The sequence below is a fragment of the Mobula birostris genome, chromosome 2, assembly GCF_030028105.1.
Source record: "Mobula birostris isolate sMobBir1 chromosome 2, sMobBir1.hap1, whole genome shotgun sequence".
Taxonomy (NCBI): Eukaryota; Metazoa; Chordata; class Chondrichthyes; order Myliobatiformes; family Myliobatidae; genus Mobula; species Mobula birostris.
Window position 1 is genome coordinate 79,526,834 of NC_092371.1, and position 12,594 is coordinate 79,539,427.

The following is a 12,594-nucleotide window of genomic DNA, read 5'->3' on the forward strand; positions in this document are numbered from 1 at the left end:
TAAGCACTTCTCCTCTACCAGCATTCTCCTCTGGCTGTCAGAACTGGTTTTCAACCTCAACAACTTCTCTTTCAACTCCGTCCATTTTCTCCACCTCCAAGGTGTAGCCGTGGGGACCCACATGGGCCTCAACAATGCCCGCCTGTTGGTCAGCAACATGGCACTGTCCATATTCCAATACTATACTCATAATGTTTCCCCCTTCTTTCTCTGCTACGTCAATGACTGCATTGTGCTGCTTCCTGCACCCATGCTGAACTCCACAATTTCATCAACTTTGCCTTCAACATCCACATCATTCTCTGGTCTTTACTTAGTCCAACTCTCCCATTTATCGATCTCTCTCCATCTCTGGAGATAGACTATCTTTCAGAAAGCTATTGACTCTTACAGCTACCTTGACTCGAAAGCTGCCCACCCTGTCACTTGTAAACATGCTATTCTCTTTTCTCAGATCCTCCGTCTCTGTATCTGTTCTTAGGGTGAGGCTTTCAGGTCTGGAACAGCTGAGATGTCCTCCTCCTTCAGGGAACAGGGTTTCCATCATCGACCATCAATGCATCTCCTTCATTTCCCGCATGTCTACCCGCACCCATTTTCCCTCCAGCATAGTGGGGATAGGGTTCCCCTGGACCTTACCCACCACCCCATGAGTCTCTTCATCCAGGACAGCATTCTCCATAACTTTTGCAAAGGGATCCTACCACTAAGCACATTTTCCTATCCCACATTCAACAGGGATTACTCTCTATGTGACTTCCTTGTCCACTTATCTCTGCCTACTTATCTCCCTCTTGGCACTTGCTCTTACTCCTCCCTCACCATTATTCAGGGCCCCAAACAGTCCTTTCATGTGAGGTGATGCTTTACCTGCAGGTCTGACAGATCATCTATTGTATCCAGTATTCTGGTTCAGCCCCTAAAACATCAGTGAGAGTTGATGTTAATTGGGGGAACCAATTCATCAAGCACATTTGAGATTTTGCTATGGTCATCCATTTTGATTTGAATTCCCATCTTGACATGTCAGTTCATGGGCTTTTCTACTGCCTCAATGAGGCTGCACTCAATGTAGAGGAGCACCAATTCATGTTCTATCTGGTAACCTCCAATCTGTTGGCATAACCAATAATTTCAATAATATCCAGTAATTTCTCCCCCTCCCCCTTCTCTCTTTTTCCAGTCTCCTTTCTGGATCCCCTATTACTTCTCTTCTCCTCACCTGCCTGTCACCTCCCTCTAGTGCCCCTTCTTGTTTACTTTCGATCATGGTCCACTGTTCTCTCCTATCAGATTCCTTCTTCAGTCCTGTACCTCTTCCACCTATCACCTCTAAGATTGCTACTTCATTCCCCCTCTCCTCATTCCACCTATCAGCTGCCACATTGTACTCTTTCCCCTCCCCTCACTTTCTTATTCTGGCTTCTTCCTGCTTCTTCTCCAATCCTGATGCAGAGTCTCAACCTGAAACGTTGACTTATTTCTTTCCATGGATGTTGCCTGATCTGCAGTTTTCCTCCAGGTTTTCCAGTATTTGCAGAAGTTCTTGTGTTTATTCACACTGGCCAGATACTTTCTGGTACCACCTCAGTTAGCCTTTTCCCAATTTTGATTTGCAACCTGAGAACCAGCCCTAAGCTTCTCCATAATTACCTTGAAATTTTTAAAATTATGATCTCTATATCTAAAGTATTCCCCTACACACATTTCTGTCACCTGCCTAATTTCTTCATTTCTTCTACCAAAGTGCATGACCATACACTTCCTGACACTATATTCCATCTGCTATTTCTTTGCCCATTCTCCTAATATTACTAAGTCCTTCTGTAGCCTCTCTAGTTCCTCAAAAGTATCTGGCCCTCCACCTATTTTCTTATCATCTGCAAACATTGCAACAAAGCCATCGATTTCATCATCCAAATTATTGATGTATAACGTAAAAAGAATTGGTCCCAACACAGACCCTGTGGAGCATCACAGTCACGGGTAGACAACCAGAAGAGGCTCCCTTTATTCCCACTCTTTACCACCTGCCAATCAGCCACTGCTTTATCCATGCTAGAATATTTCTTGTAATACCATGCATTCATAGCTTGTTAAGAAGCCTTAGGTGTGGCACCTTGTCAAAGGCCTTCTGAAAATCCAAATACACAACATCAAACAATTCTCCTTTGTCTACCCTGCTTGTTATTTCTTCAAAGACTTTCAACAGCTTTGTAGGCAAGATTTTTCTTTGAGGAAACCATGATATCTCCGGCCTAATTTATCCTGTGTCTCCAAGTACCCTGAGACCTCATCCTTAATAATTGACTCCAACATCCAGCACTGATGTTAGACTAACTGGCCTCTAGTTTTCTTTCTTTTATCTATCTCCCTTCTTGAAGAGTGGAGTGACATTTCAATTTTCCAGTCTTCTGGAACCATTCCAGAATCTAGCGATTCTTCAAAAATCATTACTAATGCCTCCACTACCTCTTCAGCCACTTCCTTCAAATCCCTGGGTGTACACCACCTGGTCCAGGTGACTTATCCACCTTCATACATTTCAGTTTCCCAAGAACCATCTCCCTAGTTATGGTAACTTCACACACTTTGTGATCCTTGACACCTGGAATTTCCACCATACCACTAGTATCTTCCACAGTAAAATATTTATTCAGTTCATCCAACGTTTCCTCTTCCCTCATTAATACATCTCCAGCATTATTTTCCAGTGAGCCGATATCCACTCTCACCTCTCTTTAACACTTTATGTATCTGAAGAAACTTGATATCCTCTTTAATATTATTGTCTAGCTTACTTTCATATTGCATCTTTACCTTCTTAATGACTTCTTTAGTTGCCTTCTGTTGGTTTTTAAAGGCTTCCCAATCCTCTAACTTCCCACTAATTTTTGTTCTGTTATATGCCCTCCCTTTGGCTTTTATGTTGTCTTTGACTTTTCTTGCTAGCCACAGTGTGTCATCTTGCCTTTAGAATACTTCTTCCTCTTTGGGATGTATACATCCTGTTCCTTCCAAATTGCTTCCAAAAATTCCAGCTATTGCTGCTCTGCCATCATCCTTGCCAGTGTTCTTTTCAAATCAATTCTGGCCATCACCCCTCTCATGACTCTGTAATTCCCCTTACTCCACCGTATCACTGATACATTTGACTTTAGCTTCTCCTTCTCAAATTTCAGAGTAAATTCATTCATATTATGATCACTTACCCCCAGGGGTTCTTTTACCTTAAGCTCTCCCATCAACTCTCATTCATTGCACAACACCTAATGCAGAATAGCTGCTCCCCTAGTGGGCTCAACCACGAGCTGCTCTAAAAAGCCATCTCATAGGCACTCTAGAAATTCCCTCTCCTGGAATCCAGCACCTAATTTTCCCAATCTACCTGCTTGTTGAAATCCCTCATGACAATTGTAACATTGTCCTTTAGGCATGCATTTTCTATCTCCCATTTTAATTTGTAGGCCACATTCTTACTACTGTTTGTGGGTCTGTATACATCTCCCATCAGGGTCTTTTTTACCTTTGCAGTTCCTTAGCACAATGATTCAATGCTTCTAACCTGATGCCACCTGTTTCTGATGATTTGATTTCATTTTTACCAAGAGAGCAACGCTACCTCCTCTTCCTTCCTGCCTGTCCTATTGATACAATGTGTATCCTTGGACATTAAGATCCCAGCTATAATCTTTCAGCCATGATTCAGTGATGCCTACAACATCATACCTGCCAATCTGCAACTGTGCTGCATGTTCATCTATCACATTCCGTATACTGTGCGAATGCAAATATAACACCTTTCGTCCTGTAAACACCCTTCTCGATTTTGTCTGCTTTTATGTTGCAACTCATCATGTTGACTGCAAGTTTGTCCTAGGAAGAGCCTCTCCTCACATTGCAATGCCTCTGTTGGTAAACTAACTCCCTCATCTTCAGCACTATTATCTGCCTTTCCGACAATACTTCTTGCATTGAAATAAATGCAGCTCAGACCCTTATATATATATGGATTAAATAAATCTTCCTGAACACATTTGACAAAGTCTATTTCATCCAGCACTCTTACAGTATGGGAGACCCAGTCAATGTGCGAAAGGTTAAAATCTCCTACTATCACTGGCTTATTTTTCTGCAATTGTCTGTTATCTCTCTACAAATGTGTTCCTCTAAATCCTGCTGACTATTGGGTGGTCTATAATATAATCTTGTTAATGCAGTCATTCTTTTCTTACCCTCAGTTCCACCCATAGAGTTTCAGTAGACGGGCGTGGTCTGAGCATAGCTGTGGCACTTTCACTGACTAATAATGCCACCCCTCCTCCTTTAATACCTCCCCCTCTATCACGTCTAAAACAACAGAAACCAGGAACACTGAGCTGCCAGTCTTTCCCCTACCGCAGCCAAGTCTCACTGCCTACATTACTCATTGCATTGAAATAGATGCAACTCAGAACATTAGTCTCACCATGGTCAATGTTCTGTTTCCCGTGTTTATATCTTCATTTTCCACAGCCCATCCACTTGCTGCCCAAGCACTCTGGTTCTCATTCCCCTGCAACTCTAGTTTAAACTCCCTGGAGTAGCAGTAGCAAACCTTCAAGAGAGGGTATTGGTCCTGCTCCAGTACAGGTGCAAACTGACCTCTCTATACAACTCTCATCTTCTCTGCAAGGGAGCCCAATGATCCAAAAATCTGATGCCCTCCCTCCTGCACCATCTCCTTAGCTACATGTTAACTGTATTTTCTTTCTCTTTCTGGTCCCACTAGCACGTGGCAGTGGCAGCAACCCTGTAATCACCACCATGGAGTACCTGTCCTTTAATATAGCACATAAACCCCTGAACCCACCCTACAGGACCTTGTCACCCCTCCTGCCAATGTAATTTATACCGATATTGAACATGACCTCTGGATGTTCACCCTTCCCCATAAGAATGCTTTTGACTCATACAATCCAGGAACCACATTCTCAACACCAGAACCTCTTCTCTGTTCCCCTTAACCAATGACTCCACACTTATATCTGAGATCTGAGAATGGCAGGCGGTGACTAGTGGGGTACCGCAAGGCTCAGTGCTGGGACCCCAGTTGTTTACAATATATATTAATGACTTGGATGAGGGAATTAAATGCAGCATCTCCAAGTTTGCGGATGACACGAAGCTGGGTGGCAGTGTTAGCTGTGAGGAGGATGCTAAGAGGATGCAGGGTGACTTGGATAGGTTGGGTGAGTGGGCAAATTCATGGCAGATGCAATTTAATGTGGATAAATGTGAAGTTATCCACTTTGGTGGCAAAAATAGGAAAACAGATTATTATCTGAATGGTGGCCGATTAGGAAAAGGGGAGGTGCAACGAGACCTGGGTGTCATTATACACCAGTCATTGAAAGTGGGCATGCAGGTACAGCAGGCGGTGAAAAAGGCGAATGGTATGCTGGCATTTATAGCGAGAGGATTCGAGTACAGGAGCAGGGAGGTACTACTGCAGTTGTGCAAGGCCTTGGTGAGACCACACCTGGAGTATTGTGTGCAGTTTTGGTCCCCTAATCTGAGGAAAGACATCCTTGCCATAGAGGGAGTACAAAGAAGGTTCACCAGATTGATTCCTGGGATGGCAGGACTTTCATATGAAGAAAGACTGGATGAACTAGGCTTGTACTTGTTGGAATTTAGAAGATTGAGGGGGGATCTGATTGAAACGTATAAGATCCTAAAGGGATTGGACAGGCTAGATGCAGGAAGATTGTTCCCGATGTTGGGGAAGTCCAGAACGAGGGGTCACAGTTTGAGGATAGAGGGGAAGCCTTTTAGGACCGAGATTAGGAAAAACTTCTTCACACAGAGAGTGGTGAATCTGTGGAATTCTCTGCCACAGGAAATAGTTGAGGCCAGTTCATTGGCTATATTTAAGAGGGAGTTAGATATGGCTCTTGTGGCTACGGGGGTCAGGGGGTATGGAGGGAAGGCTGGGGCGGGGTTCTGAGTTGGATGATCAGCCATGATCATAATAAATGGTGGTGCAGGCTCGAAGGGCCGAATGGCCTACTCCTGCACCTATTTTCTATGTTTCTATGTTTCTATTACTGCCTCTTCAATTCAAGGTCTACTAATACTGGACAAGTCCAATGACGGCAGTGACAGCCACATCATGCAAATGAGTAGTAGTGATCCAGGGGCAAAAACATTAATTCAATCATTTTGCTCTCTTTTGTTTGGGTGCACATAAACCAAAATAAAATTTCCAGCTTATATTCCAATTGCTTAGCTAAACAGTGTCACTTACCCCTTCCTTTTCTTCTGCACCTCTGATCAGTTCCTTTATAAAATTCACATCTTGTGGCAACACCAGACCATATGTTTTCAGCACCACTTCCAAGTTATTGGAGGAGATCAAGTGTTCGAACATCTTTACCGAAGCATCCTCGTGCTGCACCAATAATAAATCAGAGGAAAGAGTGAGTCGTCATTCTATGGAAATGACTAATATTAAAATTAACAATTTATTGTGCTGGAACAACAGTTTAGTTTACTGCATTAACCCCCATGGACAGGAAGCTGATGTAGCACCACACAATGCCAGCAACTCATGTTTAAATCAATATGCAGTAAATGTTTGTCACGTCATACAACACGGAAACAGGCTCTTCGGCCCAACTAGCTCATGCTGACCAAGATGGCCATGAAAGCTATTCCTATTTGTCAGCATTTGGCCCATAATCTTCTAAACCTGTCCTATCCATCTACATGTAGAAGTGTCTTTTTGAATTTGTTAAATTGTACCTTCCTCAATGACTTTCTCTATCAGCTCATTATACATACATATCTCTCTCTGTAGAGGTGGGAGGAGAAGATGATATCGTATCTGTTAAATAGGGACCATGGACAATTCTGATTTGATGAAGACAGACATGAGAAGCAGAGGAACATCGGGAGAAATTCCTGAAATGCCCGGTTCACTGCTGTTGCTACTGTGCGATCGAGAATCTCTGGAGGGAAGGCCCCAAGATCCCCGGCTTTGCCTGCTGCTGGCGACCGAGTCTGAGGTCGAAGCGTTTGGATAGAGATGGTGCTTGGTACTCGATATTGGAGAGCTGATCAGAGCTCGAAGTTTTCGGACGACTCAGAGTCGGACTGTGGTCGGGCATGGCAGGGAGAGTTTTCTTCCTTCTCCTGTCTGCGTGAGATGTGGGACTTTCGAGAGACTTTGAACTTTTTTACTGTACCATGCATTGTTCTTCATCAAGTTATGGTACTGTTGCACTGTTGTAACTATATGTTATAATTATGTGGTTTTGTCAGTTTTTCAGTCTTGGTCTGTCCGGTGTTTCTGTGATATCACACTGGAGGAATATTGTATCATTTCTTAATGCATGCATTACTAAATGACAATAAAAGAGGACTAATCTAATCTCGCTCTCTCAAGTCACGATGGCATCCTTGTAGATCTTAGAGGCATTTATTCTGAGACCAGGTTGACTAAAACTGAACACAACATTCCCAATGTCATACAACTGCAACGTAATGTACAACTTCTGTACTCAAATCCTGAATGATAAAGGCCCAGTGTGTGAAACGCCTTCTTCATCGCATAGTTCAGCTGTCACCACACCTTCAAGAAACCTATCTGATTGCCCAGATCTTGTCCTAGAAATAGGCCACCACCTCTAACCACAGCTAAACCGCCACCTCTAACCACAGCTGTCTGCTTCAAGGATACCCAAAACTAAGGCTGACTGCTCCAGAGGGCAATAGACAACAACATGGCTGCAACTCCAGAGTCACAAATGGACCAGGTTATGAGCACCATGACCATGACTTTCTGTCCCAGATTTAATCCATTTCAAATTATCCTACCACTGTGAACCTCTGGATTTCTTGCTGTGTAACCAACCTTCATGTTACCATCTCTTGTTCATGACACACGCAGTTCTATGGCACTGAGCCATACTCGTTGGAAGCTGGGTTGAAACATCTCACTCAGAATGCAAACAGACACATGGGACACTGATATACACTCAGTGACCCCCACTTTATTAGATACCTAATTATGTGGCCACTGAGTGTATGTTCATGGTCTTTTGTTGTTTTAACCCATCTACTTTAAGGTTTGGCATCCTGTACATTCAGAGATGCTGTTCTGCAGTGTGGTTATTTGAGTTACTGATGCCTTCCTGCCAGCATGAACCAATTTGACCATTCTCCTCTGTCCTCTCTCATTAACAAGGCATTTTCCCCCCACAGAACTGCTGATTACTTGATTTTTTTTGTTTGTTTTTTCAGACCATTCTCTGTAAATCAGAGACCTTAGTGTGTGAAAATTCCAGGAGATCAGCAGTTTCTAAGATACAGAAACCACCTCATCTGGCAGAAACAATCATTCCACAGTCAAAGTCACTTAGGTCACATTTCTTCCCCATTCTGATGTTTGGTCTGGGAAATAACTGAACCTCCTGACCATCTCTACATGCTTTTTTGCATTGAGCTGCTGTCACATGATTGGTAATTTTGATAATTGCATTGAAGAGCATGTGCACTGGTGTATCTAATAAAGTGGCCACTGAATATATCAACAGCAAGGCAAAATGAAATAGATACCAACCCCAGAAGTGGTAGAAGAGTCATTGTGACATTCCCTTTACTGGAAATCTGCTGCTTCATTCTGAGTGAATATCCTTGACAACAAGGTCTGCATTGATGGGATTCTGGCACCTAACCCACTGCCTCATCACTGCTAATATACACCGTTACTAAAAGCATACGGAGAGAATTACCTTCCATTTCAAATCTTCCCGTGTTTCGGAGATAAAACTTCCAAACAAGTGCGAAAATGGTCCATGACCTGGGAAATGAAACGTCAGTGTTACAGTGGACAGACACTTAATTGACCAGAAGAGCCAGAGAAAGACCTCAGGATTAAAATCTCATCAATACACCTCCAGCAAATCACTGCCTCAACTATGGTGATCTGCACCATCACTCCCTGGTAGACCACGAGTTGGGTTTGAACCCTTTGTCTTTCAGAACCCCTTTTGCATGAACCCCAATCTCTGAAGTCAACAAATAGCCCAAACTTTGTAAGACAATAAAAAGGAGGATGCTGCCCCACCAACCGCTCCAATGCCCCTGTGGCATCTTTACCTGTGAGGCAGATCAGCCTCTACCTCACCTAGATCGTGGCAGAGTCCAGCGATCTGAACACACAGGATATCCCGATTGTCAATGTTAAGTTCCGGTTGGCGCCCAGCCAGGACTTTTACCAGTTCTCCTGCCAGATGTGCCACACTGCAGGACAAAGAGACGGTATTTATATAGACACACAACTTTTCTTCAGCTGCTTTCAAATACTATTTAACCTTAATGCCCGTAGTTTATCAAGTATTCTTACCAGCTGTTGTCCAGTCATAGACTCTGCCATTTTATTAATACCATGGTGTTGGAGAGAGGTTGAACAGGTTAGCACTTTATTCATAGGAGGGAAGGAGAATAAGGGTGACCTTATAGATGTGTATAAAATTATATGGGCCAGAGACAGGATAAGTACATAGTCTTTTCCCCTGTGTTAAGGACAAGGGTTGAAGGAGAGACGGAAAAGATTTAATAGGAATCTGAGTGGCAGCCTTTCTCACAGAGAGGATGGTCAATAGATGGAATAAACTGCCACAGTAAATGGTTAAGGGAGGGACATTAAGAAGAGTCTGATTCAATTCTCCAGGTTAGAAGTCCATTGAAAAGGGAAATTCATAAACATAGGGTCGACATACATCTGGGTTCTTTCTTGCCTTCTCTGTTCTGACTTCAGTTCTGAACTTTGCCCACTCCCCACATTCTGCTTCACACTGTCCCATTGGTCTCCATCCCACTCAGTAATACCGTGACACTGTCTGCCTGTCGGACAATGCACTCTCTCACTCAATCAACATCAGGGAACTCTTTACAAACTGGAACAATCACAGATTGAGAACACCACTGAAAAGAGACAGCAATTAATGTATTTTTACATATAACCCATAACTAATTATTTAAATGAATAAGAATTCTGAATCAATCTATATATATATATAACAGAAGCAGGGGTCTTTCACACCAGACAAGCCTCAAGATGCAGACTGTGCTGGCAGGGACAGCAAACACTGAAAAGTACAACCAAGTTGCAGGAATTGTCGACAGGAACATCTGCACTGAGTATGGATTGAACGTTCCCAATTCCAAATGGGAAACACCCAAGAAGGTAGTGGAGAATGACAGAGCCAAGATCCCGTGGGACTTCCAAATGCAGACTGATGAGCAGGTAAGACACACAAAAATTGCTGGTGAACGCAGCAGGCCAGGCAGCGTCAATAGGAAGAGGCACAGTCGACGTTTCGGGCCGAGACACTTCATCAGGACTAACTGAAAGAAGAGATAGTACGTTACTGGCCAACCGACCAGACATAATAATACTGGACAAGGAAGAGAAGAAAGCAATAGTAATAGATCTGGCAATCCCAAGTGACAGTAACACCAAGAAGAAAGAATATGAGAAGCTGGAGAAATACCAGGGCTTGAAAGAGCAGATAGAAAAGACGTGGGAAGTGAAAGCCAGAGTAATCCCAGTGGTGATAGGAGCACTCGGGGCTGTGACACCTGGGCTGGGAGACTGGCTCCAACAAATCCCAGGAACAACATCTGAGATCTCGGTCCAGAAGAGTCCACTACTAGCAACAGCAAGGATACTGCGCTGAACCATCAAGCTGCCAGGCCTCGGGTAGAGGGCCCGAGATTGAGGGAAAATACACATTGACGCCACTCATAAGGGTGAGAAAAATTACGTGTGTGTGTGTACATATATATATATATAATATACCATAGTCGATGGAGTGCTTGAATACCCCCAAGTCCTTACCCAACTGAGCGCTCAAATCTCCCTGAGTCCTTACCCGATGGAGTGCTCGAATCTGGTGTGAGTGGCCCCGGGATACACAAAGTGTGCCCCTCCGAGCTGCTTAATGAAGCGGAGACGCTGGAACTGCGGCGTGTCTATGATGCGGACGAGCAGTGGGTGCACCTCAATCTGGCCATGGATCGGGTCGTTGAACACCTGTGGGGGGATTGAAAGGTCTCTGCTCACATCACAAGGCACCATTCTGTCCCTCTGTCGAAGAAAATGCCTGACCAATTGGGTACTGTCAGTATTTTGTGTTGTAAGGGGTTCTTCTTTTACGTTACTGTGAAGGCTGACAAAATGGCTTCTTTGTTATGTTATAATTAAAATGGCTTTTCTGTAATAATGATTGCCATGTAAGGAGTTTTTTTTCTCTCTCTCTCTCTCTCTCTACTTGTTTGGGTTATATTATTGATAAGAGGACGAACGAACCAATTGGGAAAGATGTTATTCTTTCATCTGTGTCTGTAAGCTATTATGTTTTGCGGACTTTGAGGGAGAAGGCGCGATGCGGACAGAGAGAGGAGGCGCTATGCTGTGACCCTGGGCAGCGGGACCGACCCTGGGCAGGAGTCCGAGGCCCAGGGTCTTCGGCAAGGAGAGGAGACGAAGACAGACTCGTGTGGAGAGACTGGGCGACCACTGTGGTTGGTCCCAGGTGGTGGGTCGAGGGGGTCGGAGGGGATTGAATGATGGAAAGAAGACTCGGTTAATCGAGCTCCAACTGTTGTGCACAAAGTGGTTGAACTTTGATAAGTTTGGCACCTTTTATTTTCCTTTTATATTTTATCTCTTTTAATTACATAGTTCCAGCAAGATGTATAAAGTGTAATCATTTAATCGCATATGGTGTATTGTCTGTTATTTGGCGGGGTGGGATACATCACACAGCATCCACACAAACTTGATTATCCAGTTTGGCAGGGCCGAAGGCTGCTCCCCCTGGACGAAAGTGAGTTGAGCGAACCTGAGGCGAACCAGTGTTTTATTCCACTGAACTTGCGGATACAATATCATGAAACTTTTGGATCTCTCTTTTTCTCAACAGAATACAGATCAGAGTCAATATATCGGGTTTACGTCCCACTGATCACTCTATATCACCAGTAATCTGTGTCACAGACCTGAAACACTGACCATCTCTTCTCACAGATATTGCCTTGTCCTTCTGAGTTTTCCCACCATTTTTTGTTTCTGCAACAGAATCCTCAATTTCTTCACTTGCAGACCACAGTCTGTTCGGAATGGCAACAGTCACCATCAGCACAGGCGCACCACAAGGCTGTGTGTTTAGCTCCCAGTTTTTCTCACTTTAAAGCTATGATTGTGTGGCTAAGCACAGTTCTAAACGAGTATTTAAGCTTACTGACGGCATTGCTGTTGTTGGCAGAATTAACGGTGGAGATATGGAGACAGGGAATGATTGAAAATCTCGTAAATGGTGCCATAGCAACAACCTCTCACTAAATGCCAGTATAACTGTTGTGATGAATATTGACTTCAAGAAGAAGTTGGAGGTCCATGAGCCAGTCCTCATCAGGAATCAGAGGTGGGGGAAGGGGCAGTAGCTTTAAATGCCTCGGCATTATCAAATCAGAAAATTTGTCAAGGATTTTGTACTTTAACTGTTGTTAATTTATTTGCGTTAATATAACTTGCACACAACA

The 12,594-nt window shown here is 43.7% G+C and overlaps 1 protein-coding gene across 1 annotated transcript in view; it reads right to left on the reverse strand.

The window, feature by feature from the left end:
* The window catches only part of LOC140210667 (deoxynucleoside triphosphate triphosphohydrolase SAMHD1-like), a 72,838-nt gene that overhangs the window by 33,501 nt on the left and 26,743 nt on the right, over positions 1-12,594 (reverse strand). The window contains 4 exon segments of the mRNA XM_072279838.1: positions 6,278-6,433; positions 8,778-8,845; positions 9,173-9,288; positions 10,923-11,083. Coding sequence (XP_072135939.1) covers positions 6,278-6,433; positions 8,778-8,845; positions 9,173-9,288; positions 10,923-11,083 — 501 coding nt within the window.